At 38.5% G+C, this 20,048-nt stretch overlaps 2 protein-coding genes across 3 annotated transcripts; one reads left to right on the top strand and one right to left on the bottom strand.

The window, feature by feature from the left end:
• Positions 1 to 653: 653 nt before the first annotated feature.
• Positions 654 to 6,643, bottom strand: LOC117405422 (E3 ubiquitin-protein ligase RNF169). Its single transcript, XM_034008473.3, has 6 exons — positions 6,218 to 6,643; positions 4,961 to 5,040; positions 3,550 to 3,693; positions 3,208 to 3,317; positions 2,664 to 2,769; positions 654 to 2,356 (listed from the first exon to the last, which is right to left on the bottom strand). The coding sequence occupies exons 1-6, from the start codon at positions 6,615 to 6,617 to the stop codon at positions 1,250 to 1,252; spliced, it is 1,947 nt and encodes a 648-aa protein (XP_033864364.3). The 5' UTR covers positions 6,618 to 6,643; the 3' UTR covers positions 654 to 1,249.
• A 1,931-nt stretch (positions 6,644 to 8,574) lies between these two features.
• LOC131737703 (chordin-like protein 2) lies at positions 8,575 to 16,458 on the top strand. Of its 2 annotated transcripts, none has more exons than XM_059028376.1 (11): positions 8,575 to 8,752; positions 10,161 to 10,273; positions 10,809 to 10,902; positions 11,382 to 11,527; positions 11,850 to 11,943; positions 12,235 to 12,311; positions 13,035 to 13,203; positions 13,861 to 14,055; positions 14,712 to 14,885; positions 15,262 to 15,358; positions 15,892 to 16,458. In XM_059028376.1, the coding sequence occupies exons 1-11, from the start codon at positions 8,677 to 8,679 to the stop codon at positions 15,944 to 15,946; spliced, it is 1,290 nt and encodes a 429-aa protein (XP_058884359.1). In that variant the 5' UTR covers positions 8,575 to 8,676; the 3' UTR covers positions 15,947 to 16,458. The 2 variants fall into 2 exon arrangements, with proteins under 2 accessions (XP_058884359.1, XP_058884358.1); XM_059028375.1 differs by having other exon boundaries at positions 8,578 to 8,752; positions 15,262 to 15,354.
• Positions 16,459 to 20,048: the final 3,590 nt, after the last annotated feature.

Genomic DNA, 20,048 nt, shown 5'->3' with positions numbered 1-20,048 from the left:
TTCTTTGTGCTTCTTCAAAAGAGCTTGGACAGCACATCTGGAAACCCCTGTCTGCCTTGAAATTTCTGCCTGGGAGAGACCTTGCTGATGCAGTATAACTACCTTGTGTCTTGTTGCTGTGCTCAGTCTTCCCATGGTGTATGACTTTTGACAGTAAACTGTCTTCAGCAACCTCACCTTGTTAGCTGAGTTTGGCTGTTCCTCACCCAGTTTTATTCCTCCTACACAGCTGTTTCTGTTTCAGTTAATGATTGTGTTTCAACCTACATATTGAATTGATGATCATTAGCACCTGTTTGGTATAATTGTTTGATCATACACCTGACTATATGCCTACAAAATCCCTGACTTTGTGCAAGTGTACCTAGAAGAATTGATGCTGTTTTGAAGGCAAAGGGTGGTCACACCAAATATGGATTTGATTTAGATTTTTCTTCTGTTCACTCACTTTGCATTTAGTTAATTGATAAATATAATCTATTAACATGTCTATTTTTTAAAGCATTCTTACTTTACAGCATTTTTTCACACCTGCCTAAAACTTTTGCACAGTACTATATATATATTATATATATATATATATATATATATATATATATATATATATATATATATATATATATATATATATATATATATATATTATATCTCTATCTGCATGTTCCCTATGTTGAAGTTTCATTGTACACGTACAGATTTTTTTTTTTTTGTGGAAGCCTAGTGTGCAGATTAATTTCATGTATGACATGTACCTGTAACCTTAACAGTAAAACAGGCAAACAGCTTAGACCCTAAAATGATAACTTACAGGTAATCTATTTTATATCTTAATTTCAGCCCAAAATTACCCTCGATGGATCTCATTAGTAGAGAAAAAAAATCTTAACATAATTGAATTAGTGTTGTGCCTGGGATTCCTCCAGATAGAACATCATTTTTCACAAACCAATAACTGTTTTACAGGCAAGAGTCTTCTGTGTATGTTTTCTCTTAACACACTGCTCTTCCAATACATATCCTCACAAACACCAACCTAAGTTGCAGTGAATGAGAAAACAAGATATTGCAATTGTTCAAATTTCCAGAGATTTCTTTCTTTATTTTTTTTGCAAGGAGTTAATGTAAGAGTTTGCTGAATGTAAAAAATAGTAATAATAATAATAATAATAGTAATAATAATAATAATAATAATAATAATAATAATAATATAAAAGCGCAACTAACCCTTTCACCATTCTTAGTTAAAGTGCTACTTTCTTTTCCCCATTCTCCCAGAGCGACGTGGAATCTGTTTCACGTCAGAATTGTTCCACGAACGTATGAGATAGTTGTCAGGGGTGCCCTTCCGTCGGTCAACATTTCGCCGCTCTAAATCAAACTGTCTCTGCAGTTTTAAAGCTAGTTTACAGTCCTCCTCGCGCTGTGACCAATGTCCGTCAAAGCTGTTTGAATCGCACTCGGAGCCCATTTCCACCCGGCTGGAGGGCCTCAGCCTCTTTGCTTTTCCGCCCTCCTCTAAGTGCTTTGTCTTTTGACTCCTTTTCATACCTCTTTGAGAGGTAGGTCTACATATGTCTTCTGGTTTCTGACGCCCAGCTTGTCCCGCTGGCTTGTTTTTACAGGCAACAGTCTCACAGGTCACTTGCTGCGGATTAACAGTCAAAGGTACATGTTCTGTCTCTGATCTGGTCACAACTCTGCCGTCTTCCTTTTCTGGCTGATCAAATATCAACCTTCTTTTCTTGCCAATCGAGGTCATACCCTTTTCAGAGGACAACCCGCCTGCCTGCGACATTGCAGCAGGGAAGCTGGCTTTCGCTAACGTCTCGTCCGAAGATGGGCAACCCGCTCGCCTCTGGTTCTCATTACCGGGTGGAAGTGTATGCAATCCTCCCAGTCTCGCCTTCGGGGCAAAATCTTCATTAAGAGAAACGGTAATGGTTCCTTTGGAGGCGGCCTTATTTTTGTGCCTGTCCTGCTCAATCTGCTTCCACTTCTGCAGGATTGTTGGGCTGGCCTCGTAGGTAGTAGATTTCTGGAGGCTACGGCTCAGATTGAGGGGAGTGGATTTGACTATGGTGGGCTCCAGCACTCTCCCATCTGGTAGCCTTTTGGGGGGAGTGCACGGCGAGCAAACAATGGGTTTGAAGTGGTTCAGCTCCTCCGAGATGCTGTCATTGCTCTCAGGGCTGATGGACCTCTCTGGTTTGGACAGGGGTGCTGTGGAAGCAGCAGAAGTGCCTAATAGAGAACGGCAGGTCTGCCTTTTATCAGAAGTCAAGTTTGGTGCAGAAAATGAACGGCTGTTTTCTGATGACAGAAGGATGCCAGAGTTGGAGCTATATGCTGCAACACCCTAAAAACACAAAGGAATTTAAAATACATTACTAATTAACATTACCAAAAGAAAAGTGAAATGCGACCGTTTACAGTTACATCATTACATTTCTTACAATATTAGTTTATTATGTTTTAATATTGAGCTGAGGCTAAACCTTTGAGCCGTTTTAAGAAAAGGAAACAGGACATGGTTCTACAAAATGCAAACACACGGCATGGTTTAAAATAAGAAGCTTATGATAAACCAGTTTGTGAATGGCTTTGGTTGTATCTGAACCATCTACCATCAACATCTTATGTGACAAAAGCAGGTAAGGCTTTACCTTGGCCATAAGAGCAGCATGCGAAGGGCATCTGATCTTTGCTCTGCTTTCCTCTTGTGTGTCAGTGCAGCTTTGGCTCCTCTGCACTCCACTGCAATGTAACCCACTAGGGAGATGAACAAGTTATATTCAGTTTCAAATGCCATTAGAATGCTCATTTTTTGGTCTCTGCTCTCAGTGTTAGTTGGGTTGGCAAAACAGCGATTTCCTTTCTTTTGAAAAGGATATTTATGCAGTGAATGCCATTGCTCTGAAAATCATTTAAAGAAAATTACAGCATTCCGATGAGCAAATCCAGGTACATGGACTTGTTCCCTGCAAGCTCCAGCCTATTGACAACTGTGTGCAAGTGACTGGCTTCTACACATATATTAACATTGTAGCCCTTGAAACCTAATACTGTAGACTACTACTCACCTACTGTAAAAAATGACAAAGACATTAGAAAATTCTGTGCAAGAAGATACATACACTGCGTTTGTGATGTCTTTTGTAAACCTTAAAACTGATCCTCCCCAATTTCATAAGCTAGGAATATTTTTACCTTCTGCAGGAATCGGGTGATTTTCTGGTCCTCTTAACAAATGCAGAACGGTGCCTGGTCCTGCCTCCCACCGGCTCTTCATTCTCAGAGTCTGATAACACCAGATTCACCTGAGTGACCGAAAGAAGGATTAATGACACAGAAGCAATCCAGTGCGCCTTTAGAGAGGTCACCCAGCAGGGGAATAAAATCATAGCTGCTTGAGAGCAGTGCTCTTTAATAATGATCAGCGACTACCCGCTATGGTTTAGCCGTGCCATTGTAATTTAATCGTACCGTAGCTTGTGCGATATTCATTTAATAAAAAGAATTCCATCAGTGTTCACAGAATTGATAACTTACAGGCTCCTGAGAGAGCTGCAGAGCCCCAGCTTCCCCTTTTCTTTGCTGTTGACGTTTTTTCTCCAGATACCTTCTGTCATCCTCCAAGATTTTTTGAATCAGCTCCTCCGAAGCTCTGTCTCCCTCTTCTTTTTCATTCACTAACTGACAGATGAGAAATCAAATTTAAAATGGGAATCCAACCAAACCCTCATATAATTAAGTACATCCTACATTTGGTTTATGTGTGGGTTTTTTTTTTTTGTTTTTTTTTTTAAACGGTGTTTTAAAATAAACTGGTGTTGTATTACATGCAGGATGAACAGATCCTAATCTCTCCAATTGCTCATTTTGATTTTTGAGTGTTTAAAAAAGAAGAACAAATTACTAAAAAAGCACAACACACAAGCGCATGGTATTCAAAAACTGAAACAAACTTAACATACCATAGATCTCTTGGAAACACCAAAAATTATAACAATTTGATATAATTCATCATAATATCTTTACTATGTGTGGTCAGCTTGGCCCACACATCTACCAACCAAACCCTAGAACACAAATAATTCATAAAGGAAGTGCCACTGTAAAATCATCTATTCTTGATACAATGTTTATGCAACAAGATATTGTTCATAATCTTAATATTTTTTAAAATATGTGCCAGCTGTTTGCATCTCCCAGGTATAGCAGAAGTCACCTGGAGTGCACTAGTGTATGTATAGGTCTTTGATGTGCACCACGTGTAGATGTCAGGGCATGTCAGACTTGGGAGTGTCCATGTCATGCACTGTTCCACAGAAAGGGGCAGCAGTGTGGTGTAGTGGTTAGGGCTCTGGACTCTTGACCAGAGGGTTGTGGGTTCAATCCCAGGTGGGCGACACTGCTGCTGTACCCTTGAGCAAGGTACTTTACCTAAATTGCTCCAGTAAAAACCCAACTGTATAAATGGGTAATTGTATGTAAAAATAATTTGTAAAAAACAATTTGTAAAAAACAATGTAATTGTATGTAAAAATAATGTGATATCTTGTAACAATTGTAAGTCGCCCTGGATAAGAGCGTCTGCTAAGAAATAAATAATAATAATAATAATAATAAAGGCCGCTTAACTGTAATTACAAGCACACTTCAAAAACATAATAAGCACCTTGCAATATACCTTGCATCTTAATCAATGCAATTGAGTATGTTATCACAAAGTAACTCACTGCTAAAAAGAAAACAGGATTCACCACTCAACAGGTGCATGCAACTGCTCATTTCAACATCTTGCGTTTAGCACAAATTCTTGCATTATTTGAAAATAAAGAATGTATATTACATAGGACATATTGTCATTTACCTTTTTAATGCACCACATGACAGAGTAACGGAAAAAGGTACCAATTAAGGCACTAGGCTCTCCAATCAGTAGTGAACACATTTTTACCTTTTTCATATGTTTTTCATATTCTTGCCGCAGCTCTCCAGGTTTACAAAGATGAACAGGAGGAGCAAGGAATATTATTTCTAAGGAGAAAACAGAAAAGGTGTTAAGCAGAAGTAACATTTGAAAACGATCCCAGTACAGTTCTGAGAGTCCTACTGCTTGAGGCTGAGGTCAATTTGCTTCTCTATTTTTGAAATGCAAAAAGGTGCTCCAATCTTCTACGCTGGTTAGCTCCTCCCATTATGAGTAGTACATGCCTAGACATGTAAAATAAAGTTCGGAGGAGTCTTCCCAGGAACATACTGTGCAAGAACAGCAGTACTGTGCATCTTGATTACAAAAGCAGAATCTCTCCCAAAAACAAATATCAATTCAACCTGGCAGCAGTATTGTCTGAGGTGTTGAATAACACTCCACTCAGCTTTCTCCTAAGCCAGCTGGTTCCATGAGGCAGTTATGCTGCAAGGCAGACAGACCTACTCAACACTGAAGGATTCTGTGTTTATAAAATTGGTGCTCCAAGAAAATGGGTTACTGTAAAGACCTGCATACACACCAAGTAGATCTTACAAGCCATGACACACGGGTAGGGAATCGAAAGAGAAAGTGTCAGGCCTGGCACTGCTGGCAGAGCTGAAATCCACTGTTTGACAGCAATTTAACTATCTTCAACATCAACACCAATGCAAACATTGCAGATGCATCTCTCACACAATTAGGCCAAAAAAGTCTGCATAATATATTTTGACATGAATTTCAACTTAAATATCATATGCCAGCACCCTATTCTCTGGATTTGGGGCCACATTACAACATAAAAGAGTAGTTATCCCAAATGATGGTGGTGGTTCAAATAAATGGAAACTGTAAAATATGATGGATTTTTTGTTTTGTTTACCATGGGGTAACTTTTAAGAACAAGGAAAAGTTCCGTATTTTATACAGGAGTCCTGAAGCTATCTCAACGAAAAAGTGTAAAAGTCCAAGGCTCTATTTACTGTGCGACGCCTTAACAGCAGAACGACCAAAACAAACCAGCTGAATTGCATCACAGACAGACACTCGCGCAGGCACACGTCAAAACTTTTTTTTTCATTTCAGGACAACCAAACTAGCATACTGCAAACAAAAAAAAAAACTGTTACAAAACGCATGAACAATAACGTTAATAAACTGAACAGGGCGCCCAAATATTAGAACGTTTTAAAAAATACCGTTTTATTCATTGAGATTTACCAATTAAGTTAATTTCCTTACCGTCTTCAACGGCCTGGACATCCTTCGACTCCATTCTTCGCTTGCACCTATCTGGGTGGCTCCGCCGGACCAAATCCCAGAGCTCGGTGTTTACCAGGGTACGGTCCCGAGTGTGTCGCCGGGCCCAGCTGGACACCCTGAGTCGACAAAGCGGGCAGCAGAGGCTGGACAACTCTACGGTCCGTTTAAAACAAGGCAGACACACAGAGTGTCTGCAGGGCATTGTAACAGGCTCTAGAAAAATCTCTCGACACACCGGACACACGGCCTCCTCCAGCGTAAGAAACCGGGTCGCTGTCATCGCCCCCGCCCCGGTCTCAACGCACCGAGAACTATGTTTTTGCTGCTTTCTCTCGGCCCTCAGCCCGCTGGAGGACTTTGAGGAGCTCAGCGTCGCCATGTTTATTCCTACGTCTTCCACTGGAAAGTAACCCCACCCCCTTCGGCTCATGAATAATTATGTAATACATTTCGGGACGGTGGTAGTGGTGGGGGAGTATATTTTCTGTATGGATCCGCAAATCAAGCACCTCTATTGATTTGTTTATGTATAATTTAGATGATCCTCATTTTTGTGTTGTCGTTAATTATTTTTCTCCCGACCCACCTATTCATTTTTATGAGGCACACCGACTAGCGTTTAGCAAGCTGTCTGGATCTTCTGCGGAACTCCCAGACGAGCGCCCGGCCAATTTCAAACCTTTACATTTCAAAATTTGCAATCCAAGTGTACCCAGTCCAGACTAAAATGTACAAATACATTCGTGTACCATGGTATTTGACCTTTTTACAATGCTTTTCTCGTGGTTAAACTATGCATTTACAACAGTTTACCATGGTTTTTCATATGCTTTACCATACCTCGCAATAATTTACAATGCTTGCCTGTGTTTTCTGTGTTTTCACTATGAGCTACACTTTGCTATACTTTTAGTATGGTACACTTTTATAAGGGACCGTAACACCAGCACAGTGACATCATGTCAATAAATATAATATTGCCAAAATAATTTTTGGATTATCATATTATTTCACAAAATGTATGTTTATATATTATGATCTCTGTTCACAAATTGTTGCTCATCATGTCTAGAATAACACTTAATACTGTTACCAATTTTTTTTCATACACATCTCGCCCCACTGTGTCTATATTCAAAAGCCAGGTTTTGTTTGCACATAGATGCATGCTATCTTTGTGACAACGACCTCAGTGCACAACGCAACGGCAAGTAGGCCGATGATTCAACTCACCAATAAACCTAAGGTCTTCAGTTTATTTTAATTTTATTTTTTTCTGGAGCATATGGTGTGTTCAGTTGATACGTCAGGTGAACTGTACAGCCCCATCACATGTCACGAATTATTCAAAGTTAAAAAAAGTATTTAATTAACTACTGACAGTAAAGCTTATTGTTGGATTGAATATCTAAAGAAACAGGATGTCTGTCAATGGGCACTTATGATTAATTAGCATAGTCACTGCCTGTACAGGACTAGCTTCTTGTGTTAACGCAATGGTTTGTTTTATGCACGTCCCTTCACGATGGCTGCAATCTTTCGGAGTGTTCTTCTTCCATAGCTGTCTCTAACTACTGTCTGTATAATTATAGTAAATATGAAATTCAAACACGATACAGCGATCTTGCAGAAATGTCATGCAGGACAACTCATTACGTTTGTAACTGTGCATGTCAGTCACTACTTCATCCCAATAAACCACTGTCTACACTAAAACTAAGCATCCCTTTGTATTATTTCGTCAGGCAATGACAATTGATTAGATGCGATGGAGTGGCTGAGCACATGTTTTCAACTTATAATGTATTACATTTGTTTGAATTAAGTCATCATGGCCCTGAAAAGGTTGGGTGAAATAACAAGAACACCTCACTTCAACAGTACAATTTGTATGGTGTGGGATGAGAGAGCCGGGATGAGGAGCTATGGCTAGACTCTCCATCCAACCTGTTACAGTCTGGTTCAAACAAAGGACTGATACAAGAAGATGGTTGCATGTAAGCTGTATTCTAAAACCCTGTTTTGGAAATCATTCTGGATGAGCAAGCCGTTATACAGTATGCTGTTTAGTTACTGGATATTTACATTTTAAATTTGCTGGACTACCTAGATATGCAAAACTATATATATTTCAAATGGTCCCTATAAAAACACATCCACTGTACAATTTCAGTTCAGTTGCTAACATGACACCAGTTTCTTTACAAAAAAGGAAAGAAAGTCGCATGATAGTTGATTCATGTTCAGACCAAAAACACCGTGTCATTTCTCCTGTAGGAGGCGCGCATCGTCGATAAAAGTTTTGATTACATTTATAATTTGACGTGGAGTTATTCACTGTATTTTGTGGTCTTTTCCTGTCTCTTTACAACCGTACAGTATTTTTGTAGTCATTGACAACGTTTAAAGTTTGTAATTGTATTTATTTTCTCGTCGACATGAAGCACCTTTTGTTCTTTTTCAGTTTTTTCCTGTATTTCACCTCTGAAGCAGAAGCCCCGAGACCCAGAAAAAGTAAGTAGACTAATAGGAACAAAATAAAATATCAGCGCAATATTTATTTTGCAATACTGTGGTGAGGATAAATGGGGACATGTTACGCAGTTAGACTGAGCTTGTTGAATAGAGCCAGGTTTACAGTAGTCGCAATGAAAAAAACAAAGAAATTACCCTAAATAGCAATTTAACTATTTCATTATTCTGAGATAGGTGGGTGTTTTAAAAGTGAAAGAATGACATTACACAGCTGTCGTATATTACATATTACAAACGTTTTATTATTATTATTATTATTATTATTATTATTATTATTATTATTATTATTATTATTATTATTATTATTATTATTCCAGTGTATGTTTACTGTGTTGCTTACTTGCATGCTTGGTAATTAGCTTCATTATGATACCTGTTTATGTATATAGTTGTAATACTGTATTGCTTTAGAACACGTTTATAGTATGATAAAGCAATAAAAGCCGTTATAAAATGTTGTTTGCATTCAGATGGTTCTTTATTGCATCCTTGTAGTATTATAAGCAACAGTAAGGCAGTCATTTGGCAGTATACATTGGTACTGGATAGTACAAAATAAACGAATGTATTCAAAATTGTATTTATTATTTGAACTAAGCTTATAAATTGTAAATCTTAAATTAAATAATAACAGATTAAAAATTAAGCATATAAAACAACTTACATTTCTAAATGAAACAAATTATTCTCATTGTTTAATAAACATGTATGATTACAGCTCACCTTTATAGTTTTTTAATGTGCTTATGAAAAATGGAAGATTCGTGACCACTGTTACTGTCCGATGAAAGGTAAAGAGATCACGCAGTTCACAGGTTAATTCGCTAATAGTTGAAATGGATTATAATTCCAGGTGCACTCACATTTATATTATGATGTAATGGAACAGCAGGCTGACCCAATGGAATATGAGAGATGGTTTGGAACACCTATTGCTCCAGTTTGTATGACTCTAGATCTAATCTGGGTCCCTGTGTGTCACTGGTCCTTCATCTAGGGTCTCCTATGGACCCTCAGATCTAAGTCATCAGCCCAGGTCTGTCTGTGTTTCTGTCCGGTTATCTGGGTCTGTTCCAATTCCTATCGGTCCAGATCTTAAACCCATTGATCTAACTCTAAATAATACTTGAAAATGTTATTTCAGCATAATAACAATCACAGTTTACTTTTTAAATCTATTGATTCATTTGGTTTACAAATGACATCCCAACATGAATTCTAAAACAGTTGGAAGTCAGTTTCAGTCACAATGAACAAGAGAGTAGATCTGACAGACTGATAGAGGACCATCCTTGCTACCCACAGTGGTCCTTTTTTGTACTGCCTATTTTTTTTTCCAGTGCTGATGTTACATTTCTAAGATCTTTAAATGGCTTTGTTTCCACAGCTTTGGAAACATTCTGCACATTCAAAGAAAAGAGGTACAACCCAGGGGACAGCTGGCACCCCTATCTTGAGCCCCATGGCTTCATGTTCTGCATACGATGCACATGCGCTGAGGTACCCTGCATTCTTTTTTTAATTTTAAACACAATACATAAGGTGCTTAAAGAATCATTGCATATAATTGGACCACCATCTGAGCACCAAATCTGGCGATGAACCTCAACCCCCGGTAGAGATAATCTTCACAGTGTTTTTGGGACAGACTAGGTCCTAATAAATCCTTCTAGGGTGGGTACGTCATTAGCAATGTGGTAAAATAAAAAAAAAAACACGTTAACACTTCTTCATGCTTTGCCATGCTTACCTGTGCCTTATTAATTTGGCATACCTTTATATACCTCAGTAAACTTCTATTAGGGTTAGGTTATTATGACAGCATTTTGATATTGGTCTTATTTTACTCCGTTAATTATGCAATATTTTCCAACAGAAGGTGTATTTTTTTTCAATACCTGTAGCATTCTAATAAAGCATAAATCAATAAACAGTTTATGGAAGGTCATCCGTTTTTCACATCACGGTGTACAGTATGTTCTTTAATTCGGTGCAGCTAGTCAAAGTCTACCAATGTTTTACTTTGACTCTGTAGACTGGCCATGTGAACTGCAACAGCATTAAATGTCCTGTCCTTCAGTGTGAGAATCCAGTGATTGATTCACAGCAGTGCTGTCCGAGATGTGCAGGTAAGGAATAAGACCCATAGAATTTCAAATGGTGAAAAACTGAACAGTTCAATATGTTACAGATAAACAGGTACTTTTATCACAATTTTATAGAGAATGAGAATAAAAACCTATTTTTCATCTGTTAACTATATAAGTCGCCATATTTTATTTACTGTTATTAAGACTTTTATTCCCATGCAAAACACAATGAAAACTTTTCCTTGGGGAAAATTGACTAATAAACTAGCACAAGGAATATTTCATACTCTTCAAACAGATGTTTTCCCGGAGATTTAAAAGTAAATCTATATGGTTAGAATTATAACACCTGTACTAGTTCAGACACATGGAAAGATCTGCAATATATAGCACACACTTGCTGCATTCATAGTTTTTTAATGCACTTTCAACACACAAAATGGTATCATCCCCCATGGATCGCCATCTACCAGCATATCTTCAAACATGCAATATATTGGGTATTTCTATTCCTAAAGCTGAACCGAAAAGCCCAGTGGGTCTCAGAGCCCCCCTCAAGTCCTGCCAGTACAACGGGACCATTTACCAAGCAGGCGAGATGTTCACCTCGGATGAATTGTTCCCTTCTAGACAGCCGAATCAGTGTGTGCTGTGCAGCTGTTCAGTAAGTAAAATGTTTTACCTGGATATCCTCTCTGAGAAGTCAACTCAAGAGTGACATTAAAATACATTACAATACACTACAAATCAAGAAATATCACATTAAAAGCTATACAGAACTGTTTGGAAACAACATAAAACAAAACAAAAAGATGTCTTTATTGAGTCGGGGAGCCCTCTAATGGGTTTGATCACTACCTGAGCCTTCCTGTCCTTTATTGGAGCAATATGAGCTTCATGCCAGGAGATTGGTATTGGTGAAGAGAAATGTAAAATCAAATGCTAGCTTACCAACCGACTTATGTGCTTACTGTAATTATTTATAGAATGGAAACATCTTCTGTGGTCTGCGGACGTGTCTGAAGCTGACTTGCTCTACGCCAGTGTCTGTACCAGACACATGCTGCCAGCTTTGCAAAGGTAATTCCATTTTTTTATTACAATTAACTTTTTTTTATTATACCCTGTTGTTTCCATGTACAATTATTTAATGAAACGGAGGCCTTTACTTGCTGCTGAAATTTAAATGGCAAATGTGAAATCTGTAGTTGTAGTAATTTACACGACTGCCCAGTTTTAAAGGGTGTGTAACTCCATTTGCTGATAAACCGTCACTGGGGAGACATGCAGGGACAATAACATCTTTAAGTGAACCAGGAACAGAAGATTGGGTTTGACATCTGTCCCTTTTCCCTTTCTGCTGGATTTTAGACCATTCAGATTCTCCTGCCAATCCCAAATATGCATCAATGGAAGAAGGGGAACAACTGCAACTGAATAGAGGCGTTGTAAGTATTTATTTCTTGTAATTTAATTATTTTAGTTGAAGAAAATGTGTAAAAATACCAATTATTTTAACAGGAATAGAAACCTTAAGTTTCCCTATTGCAGTTACTATGATTAGCTCTGCCACAATGCTTTATACATGTACTGGTTATTATTATTATTTACAAAATTGCAGACTGTACAATAATTCAAAACTATGTTGCACTGTACAATTAAATAAAAGCCATGCAACTCTTATTGATTGTCATTAGTAATAATTGCAATTTAAGATCATGCTCAGGGACCTACTGTGTTTCATACAGAAAATAATTCTAGTTTCCTTACCAATTGGTCATGAAAAAATCTCCAATTTGGCTACTGTATCTACCTTCACCAACACACATCTAATACACTGCACATACTACATGACATTAACGACATTGTTATTTAATAATCTGTTCTGAAGATTATGAATGATTTCTCAGGCTAGAAATAAATTACTGCTTAAGAATGAATGGAAAGTATTGAAGTTCCAGTATATAGTGTAGTATATGCGTTACTTGCTCCCATAATGATCAGTGATAAAATCCATTCTCAACAAGGCGTATCAAAGTTTAATGCGTACGTCCTCAACAGAAAAGAGTGGAACACAGTCAGCCACTCAAACTCCAAACTGTGACCGTGTTCATCTTGTTAGTTCATCTTGTAACCCAAACATTGTTCATTTCTGACCCCTGAAATGCAAGAGGCATTCTCAGGACCAGTGTTCAGGGGAGCAGATCAAAACAAGAGCAGTTAGAGCGACCCCATCAACTCTGAGCAGCACCTCCAGGGGCATAAACCTCAAAACCTTCTGGCACAAGGGAGCCACCGGGACCACAGTGAAGATCGTCCTGCAGGAGAAACACAGAAGAGGTAACTAGCAATATGGGGACGCCAATGGACTTTGTAAATATGCATCTCTGAAGTATCCTCCCGATAAAATGCACCTACAAAAGTTACAGACCCTGAAATAAACTCAGGCATGCAATTTAAGGGGCTTGTTGTTTATTAGTTTTGACTCATGGGGGGTACAGGGGTAATAAAGTGGACTTGATCTATTTTTGTAATAAAGTGGACTTGATCTATTGGGTCTGACAGACAGACAGGCAGATTTTGTTGTGTGCTAATGCAGGTCCGCAAGAAGTTTTATCCCAATTGAACAAGCTGTTCTCTCGGTATGTTAAAATGTAAGTGCGGCATACAGACAGTTGGATGGACTGACCCACAGCCTCTTTTTACTCCCATATTCTGAGACTAACCTGTGCTAAAGAATTTGATAAACAGTTTTGTAGATATTAAATAAAGAAAGTGGCCTCTAGATGGGTAAGAGGGTGGTCTTACTCATGCTTATGATGTTGTGAGATGGACAACAGTCCACCAGGATACAGGCAGTCCTATGAAAGCAAATTTCACAAAGAGTTGCAACAGGCAACCAAAAGAACTTCCATCAATGATGACCTAGGCATAAAGAGTAAGACTACATGGCGGTCATGGTGGCCCAGTTTGATGAAACGTTGTGCCTTATATCAGCTTGTGTATACAGTGGAAAGACGTATTCCCACGGAGAGGTGTGGCACCCAGTTCTGCGTCCTCACAGGCTCCTGGAGTGCATCTTGTGCACATGTAAGGATGGCAAACAGGAGTGCAGGAAGATCACTTGCCCCAGCGAATATCCCTGCCAGTTCCCGGAGAAGCCTGAAGGGAAGTGCTGTAAGACATGTCCAGGTATGTGAAGATGTACCAGTCTAGTGGAGTGGCAATGGAAGGTCTTCAAAGGTGAGTGTCAATTACATTAGTCATTGAATCTAAGTTCTTTTAGTATTTCTAAGTATTGCACACTTTCAGTAGTGGCCTTCCATTGTTAAAAATTGTTGCCCATTCAACTGTTAAACGTAATATGTATCAGTGAATTTTACATTCGACCTACTGTGCAGTACATACAAACTAAACAATACATCAATAGTTAAGTACAAATAACAATCAAAGTCAAAGTGTTTCTCCTAAACACAGGAAAACGTATCTTTCATATGCATTATTATAACGTTACCATGGTATACCACAGTAAACGTTTAGAAAGCTTTTAACCTGATCTCACCAGCAGGGGTCAGAATCCATTACGGCAGCACAACGCACAGCACTGCGTGAGACGCTCTTCCCTCCTAGTCCTCTGCAGCCGATGAGAATCTGAGTCACGGTATCAATATAGCAGGCTAGGTGTGAACCGGCGACCATGCATGGAGCGAGTGTCTTAACATCTGCACAGAAGAGCCACGTGCATGCTTTTTGGTAACGACTCTGAGCTGAACTGCTGTGTGAATGGGTAGGGGTTTGACGAGCTGGTAAGAGGTTTCACTCACTATGCCTCACTGGTTTGTCAACAGAAACAAAAGAAGAAACAAACAGGACACAGTGCCTCCAAGCATACAGTAATAACCTGTTGGTTTATAAAGTTGCATCCCCATCAGAGTCTAATACAGACAGCACTGTTAGAAAAATCGCCATTGAAAGAGAAGGAGCTGTGGATATCGAGATATATGTCTGGAAGACTGTAGAAGGTATGTGGCACTGTAATTAAATAGCATTTATTTTCACCATATAATAAAGACTAGGTACGTGGTGATTTCAACATTGCAGTGAAAGAAAAGGGCATTTAGAACTCAATATACATCCCAGAAGGCTGCTCAAAGCACCTTAACAAGAGCCATATAAAACCATTCTAAAATTCAATATTTGTGCAGCAGCACAATAATTGAAAGCAACATAAAAGGGTAAAGAGAGCTCTGTATTTCAGCACATTTATTGAAACAGGGATGGCGTCTACAGGTCTGTCACTGAATTCATGAGGAGGGCTTTCTTGGAGCACAACAGCAGTTGCCATGGTTTTTGCTTGTCTACTGTAGTAACCTGTATCTTTCCACATGCCTTCGCCAGGAATACTGCAATTAATGGAAGTTCAGACGCTTCAGAAGAAGGAATTTGCAGAACAACCAGAAAACTTCATATTGGTGACCAGGCTAGATGAGGGTAGGTACGTTGTGATGAAATTAAGCCGGGCCAGATGTAAAATGTATTTTTATGAGTTCCTTTTTATTGCTACATAATCCATTTGTGGTGCGTTTCAGAGTGAATTCCTAAGTATATGACTAAGTAGGTGCAGTAGGTGCCTAGCGTAAAAAAGTCTAATTAGGTAGAATAACATTGGAACAGTAGGCTTTGTTTGAATTGCCAAGTCTCTCTCTCTATTTCCAAAAGGGAACCTACTACCTTTAAAAGAATAAACTTTTAAAATGCTACCGTTCTGTTTTTTTTTTTAAAAACATCTGAAAAAGCCCAAATGATGGTAATGTTACCTGTTTTGTAATGAAAGGTTTCTTTAATATTCTTTTTGACATTGATAAACTAAAGAAAATCTGAACCCTCCTCATAAATTCAAATTAATATATATATAATAATTTGTTTCTGATTTGAAATGCCCATTAAGAATGCTGCCTCTTACCTATCAGAGCGAATGATGATCAAGTCAAGCCGATCTTGCACCTCTCTTCTTTTCTTTTCATTTAGAGACTTGGAAAAAGTTCCGGGAACAAGAAGCCAAGATAAAGGAAGCCACGGATAGCAGAATGTGTGATGAAGGAATTAAGGAAGTTGCGAAGTTTTTACACCCAGAGAAACTGGACAGACTGTGTGCCACTTAACTCTCCGGATTAAACAGCACTCAGTGAACAAGGAACTCTTTTACTACTGCCTTCCATTATCACCATGCCAGTACGATACCACACTACAAACCCTTGTATCAAGAGAAGAAAACAGCTTCTGTACATATTGCAGTTAGTTCTGTTTAGGCACTTGAGCTGCAGGCTAAAAAAGAATCACACACAAAATGTTCAGACAGGGTAGGGCTGTTCTTTTACTGTACCTGGGTTACCGTCTAGCTAAACAGGGACTCAATTGAATGTGCATCAACATATGCAGATATATTAACTTGTAGTGGATAACTTGAGAAGGGAGCCATACTTATTGTAACTGAAAAGTAATGCACTATAGGGTTGAGGTGGGAACTTAAACAGCAGTCTGTTATTGTCCAACAGTATTGATAAAAATGTAATAAAATACTGGCTATATTATGAACGATTCTGGATTCTCTTTTTCTTTAAAAAAAGGCACGGTTTTCATACAAAGTTCAGCTAAAAATGGTAATGCTTTAATTTAAGGATCATTTATAATAATACATGTATCATTATATTATAAAGGTTATTAAAAATATAATCAGGCTATAGCAGTGTTATAAAAAAACGTAACTAAGGCATTTATAAGAACCGTCATAATCTCTTTATAACACAACATTGAGCTTTACACTAATACTGTCACTAAAATGCTACTGTAATAAACTATTATTAACCTTTAAAATCTAATAACACATTTATAGATACTGAAATGAAGGTGTGAACAAACAGACACATTGTTATCTTTGGATTGATGTGGGCCTAACAAACATCTGCAGATATCATTCACCAGTTCTGAAGAAGATTAAACACTGCAGATAGAAATCTAAGTGGTTCTGTACTTCCCAAGATTGTTATATATATTAAAAGGCTGCCTCTGTTGAATGTGGGCCTTCCCTGGAGTTTGTTAGCTAATGTTTCTCACCATCTGTGCCAGTAATTTGTAGCCCAGTGTCAATGTAATCGTTCATTATTTCGGGGGTCATAGTTATCTAACTTGATGAGTCCAACAATAGGCCACTGTTAATTATATAAATGTGGGTCAGGAGTTTGAACCACTTTGGGGTTTGCCAGCTCACAGATTGGAAGAGACTTCGCCCCCTTTGAAGTGAAAAGACACTTGAAGCAGATCATCATTCTTTGTTGTCATAAAACATAAAAAAGGACCAGACTGATAGCATTAGAGGCTGTATATGAATTATAACCTCAAACTCTGGTTTCTCTACAAAGTTTTACCAGTATGTCCTGGAGCATCCTATGCTATACACTGTTTATTCTAATGGATGTCAAATTACGGAGTTCACAAGGAAATTACAACTATTACATAATTATAGGCCCATTATCACCCAGTAATGGACCTGAAGTTAGCTATTTGACAGATTAAGTTTGAAAGTTGTGTCATATCTAATAAGGCTGCAATGGTATGTAAGTTTAGTTTTAATTTTTACTATGGATGGTACTATAATATATGGCACAATAGAAAAGCCTGCTAGTCTTCAGATTTAGTTATTGTAAGTCAAATGTTCTGTTCCATTTTTTGCCCTTGACACCAGTGTGCCAACCTTGGCAAAGGCGGTGCAGCTGGGAGCAGTTGGGAGTTTTGTTGCAGCTGTAACCTTTCAAAGCCTGGTGTGTCAACAGTATGCCCTAGATGAACAGGTGGGGCATGCTGAATCAGCCCTTACAATTGTTTCCAACTTTTAGACGCATGAAAAAGACTATTGAAGACTTTGTCCTCCTAATGTTACTGGAGAGAATCCTAAAAAAAAAAAAAATGTACACACGCATTTTTCAGTTTTCAATGCTTTCCCCATGCTTATGCTATGCATTTCCAGTGCTTTGCTATGTTTTTTCAAAGAGAACTCAATATATATTTACACTTTCCAAGGACTTGGAACTTAGAGGGTGCAAAGTGCTAAAACACTGCCGACCCTGTGCTTTGAAATGTCCCTCCTCAACTACCCCGATTCTCCCTCTTACTTACAACAATGAGTCCTTGTATAGGCCTCACACACAGCGTCCAGACAGGACTCCCCTCCTCTCACTGCAGGCCTGAAAAAAAATATCTTGAAACAGAAGCCTTACAGTTTCAGACAATAATTGTAACACAATGAAGCTGTGAATTATTTCCGCCGGCTGTTGAGCTGACATCTCCGTCAATTTGTTATGTCTGAGTGGCACTGATCGAGTGGCGATGAAGGGCTTCTGATCTCTCCCAGCTGCTGAAAGGACTATGGTGTGTGTTGGGGGATAATGTAATGATTGTCACAGCTTCTGGACTGATAACACTGTTAATGTATCTCTTCATGCGCAGGAGATTATAATTAATTTGAAGTCAAACAGGTGTTATTTACACAGAATGTGCAGGTAAACTAGAATGTGCAACTCACTGGCAGTGATTTTAAACCCCAGAAGCCATGTATCCCTGGGTTGCAAAACAAATCATTCCATTAGTCTTCAACCTGAGGACTTCATGCCAGAGTTAGACCATTTCTGACCACAGTCTGAATGTATTAAAAAGGTACACCACGGAAGATTGCTTACAAAATGTAGTATTCAGTCAAAAAGGATGTGAAGAAGATGTTCTGCACCTTTCAAATACATGTTTGCTACGCTCAGCTTTTGTTGTGGACAATTTTACAAAAGAAGCAAAACGAATCAACATTGTAAGCAAGGTGACTCCTTACCTTTAAATGTGGTCCTTTCCTAACCTCTGCGCAACAAATATCATAATTAGAATTTCTTAAATACAAATGACATTGAAATTAACTGTTTTAGTCAATACATTTAGAACACATTTCTAGATATAGAATAAAACCATAAACTAAGTTTGGCCATATTAGAGTCACCAAAAACAGACAACAGCATTCCATAATGTTTTTCACACTGCATCCGAACAGTCTTTGAAGTCAACTGAACGTACGTTTCACTGGAGTTAAACTGAAAGATGTTCTTTCACATGGTATCTGTGGATATCCAGTTGTCAGTGAGAAGAGTATTCGTATCTAAGGAAATCTGAAGAAATGACTTTGCTTAGGCAGAGAATCAGCAGCAAAGCCATGCCTCAAAGTCGTGGCTGGCCTTGTGACAGTGGTGAATGCGGGTGATGAATGCGGGGAGCCTTCCTGTGGGATGATGTGCACATCGACGTGCGCTCAGTCCTGGCGTCAAGCTGTATCCAGACAGCTGGGTGCAGTCAGTGGTTATAAATCAGGCTGGAAGGGCCAGTTGTTTGTGTGAAAAGATTTGAACTGGACGTTGAGTGCCCAATAGGCAGCACACATGGCTTAGATGTGCCTTAAAAATCTGAATTGTGACTTTGGATAACCTGTGCTTGCTCCATAGACTGTAGCAACACTGCAGTGGATTATGTGTTGGCTGAATGAGAGACTGTGGTGTTCAGGAACTATATTTTTTTGATCTACGTGGGGACACTGCTGTATGAAGTTGTACTTACATTAGTAACATCTACTAACATTAGATGAACACCCACCCAAAAAGAAAAGCTTAGGTACAGGGTACAGGTTTTCTTTTATTGCCTAAACAGAATAAAACACTGCTCTTGCACTTGCTCCTTTAGATTCATAAAGAAGCTCATACAGCTGTGTCATGAAATAAGAGTAAATGCAAAACGTTAATACATTTACATTACTTTACAACAGCATGGTAAATTGTACAAGTAAAATTGATAAAAGACCAGATATTAAACGCTTGGAGATGGGTTTCTAAAAGATTTTTTGTATTTCTTTTTGACTAATTTCTAATATTGATATGCTGCTTACAAGCAAATGTGCTTATCTTGTGTATGAACATGTCCCCTATGCGCCACGATTCTACAGGACTGCTCTTGTTCATGACTTTAAAGGGCTTTACACTAAAAGAAGGGCCTAATGCACTTCACAGTTTTAGCAGAAAAGACAAGTCACATTATTACAGCACTGATAACACCCATACAACTGCCGCATTCACTTTTTTTGCTTCTGAATTTAAAACGGG

This window comes from Acipenser ruthenus, chromosome 8 (assembly GCF_902713425.1).
Source record: "Acipenser ruthenus chromosome 8, fAciRut3.2 maternal haplotype, whole genome shotgun sequence".
Classification (NCBI taxonomy): Eukaryota; Metazoa; Chordata; class Actinopteri; order Acipenseriformes; family Acipenseridae; genus Acipenser; species Acipenser ruthenus.
The sequence above is the reverse complement of the archived record's forward strand: the minus strand, read 5'-3'. Positions and strand labels throughout refer to the sequence as shown.

What these genes read in the sequence shown, in the direction of transcription:
- LOC117405422 (XM_034008473.3), bottom strand. Translation starts at nt 6,617, where the DNA reads ATGGCGACGCTGAGCTCCTCAAAGTCCTCCAGCGGGCTGAGGGCCGAG. An exon ending in TCACCCGATTCCTGCAGAAG is followed by an intron (nt 2,770 to 3,207) that starts GTAAAAATATTC and finishes TCATCTCCCTAG; the next exon opens with TGGGTTACATTGCAGTGGAG. An exon ending in ATGCTGCTCTTATGGCCAAG is followed by an intron (nt 2,357 to 2,663) that starts GTAAAGCCTTAC and finishes TTGTGTTTTTAG; the next exon opens with GGTGTTGCAGCATATAGCTC.
- LOC131737703 (XM_059028375.1), top strand. Translation starts at nt 8,677, where the DNA reads ATGAAGCACCTTTTGTTCTTTTTCAGTTTTTTCCTGTATTTCACCTCT. An exon ending in AGCCCCGAGACCCAGAAAAA is followed by an intron (nt 8,753 to 10,160) that starts GTAAGTAGACTA and finishes TTGTTTCCACAG; the next exon opens with CTTTGGAAACATTCTGCACA. An exon ending in GCAGGAGAAACACAGAAGAG is followed by an intron (nt 13,204 to 13,860) that starts GTAACTAGCAAT and finishes GCCTTATATCAG; the next exon opens with CTTGTGTATACAGTGGAAAG.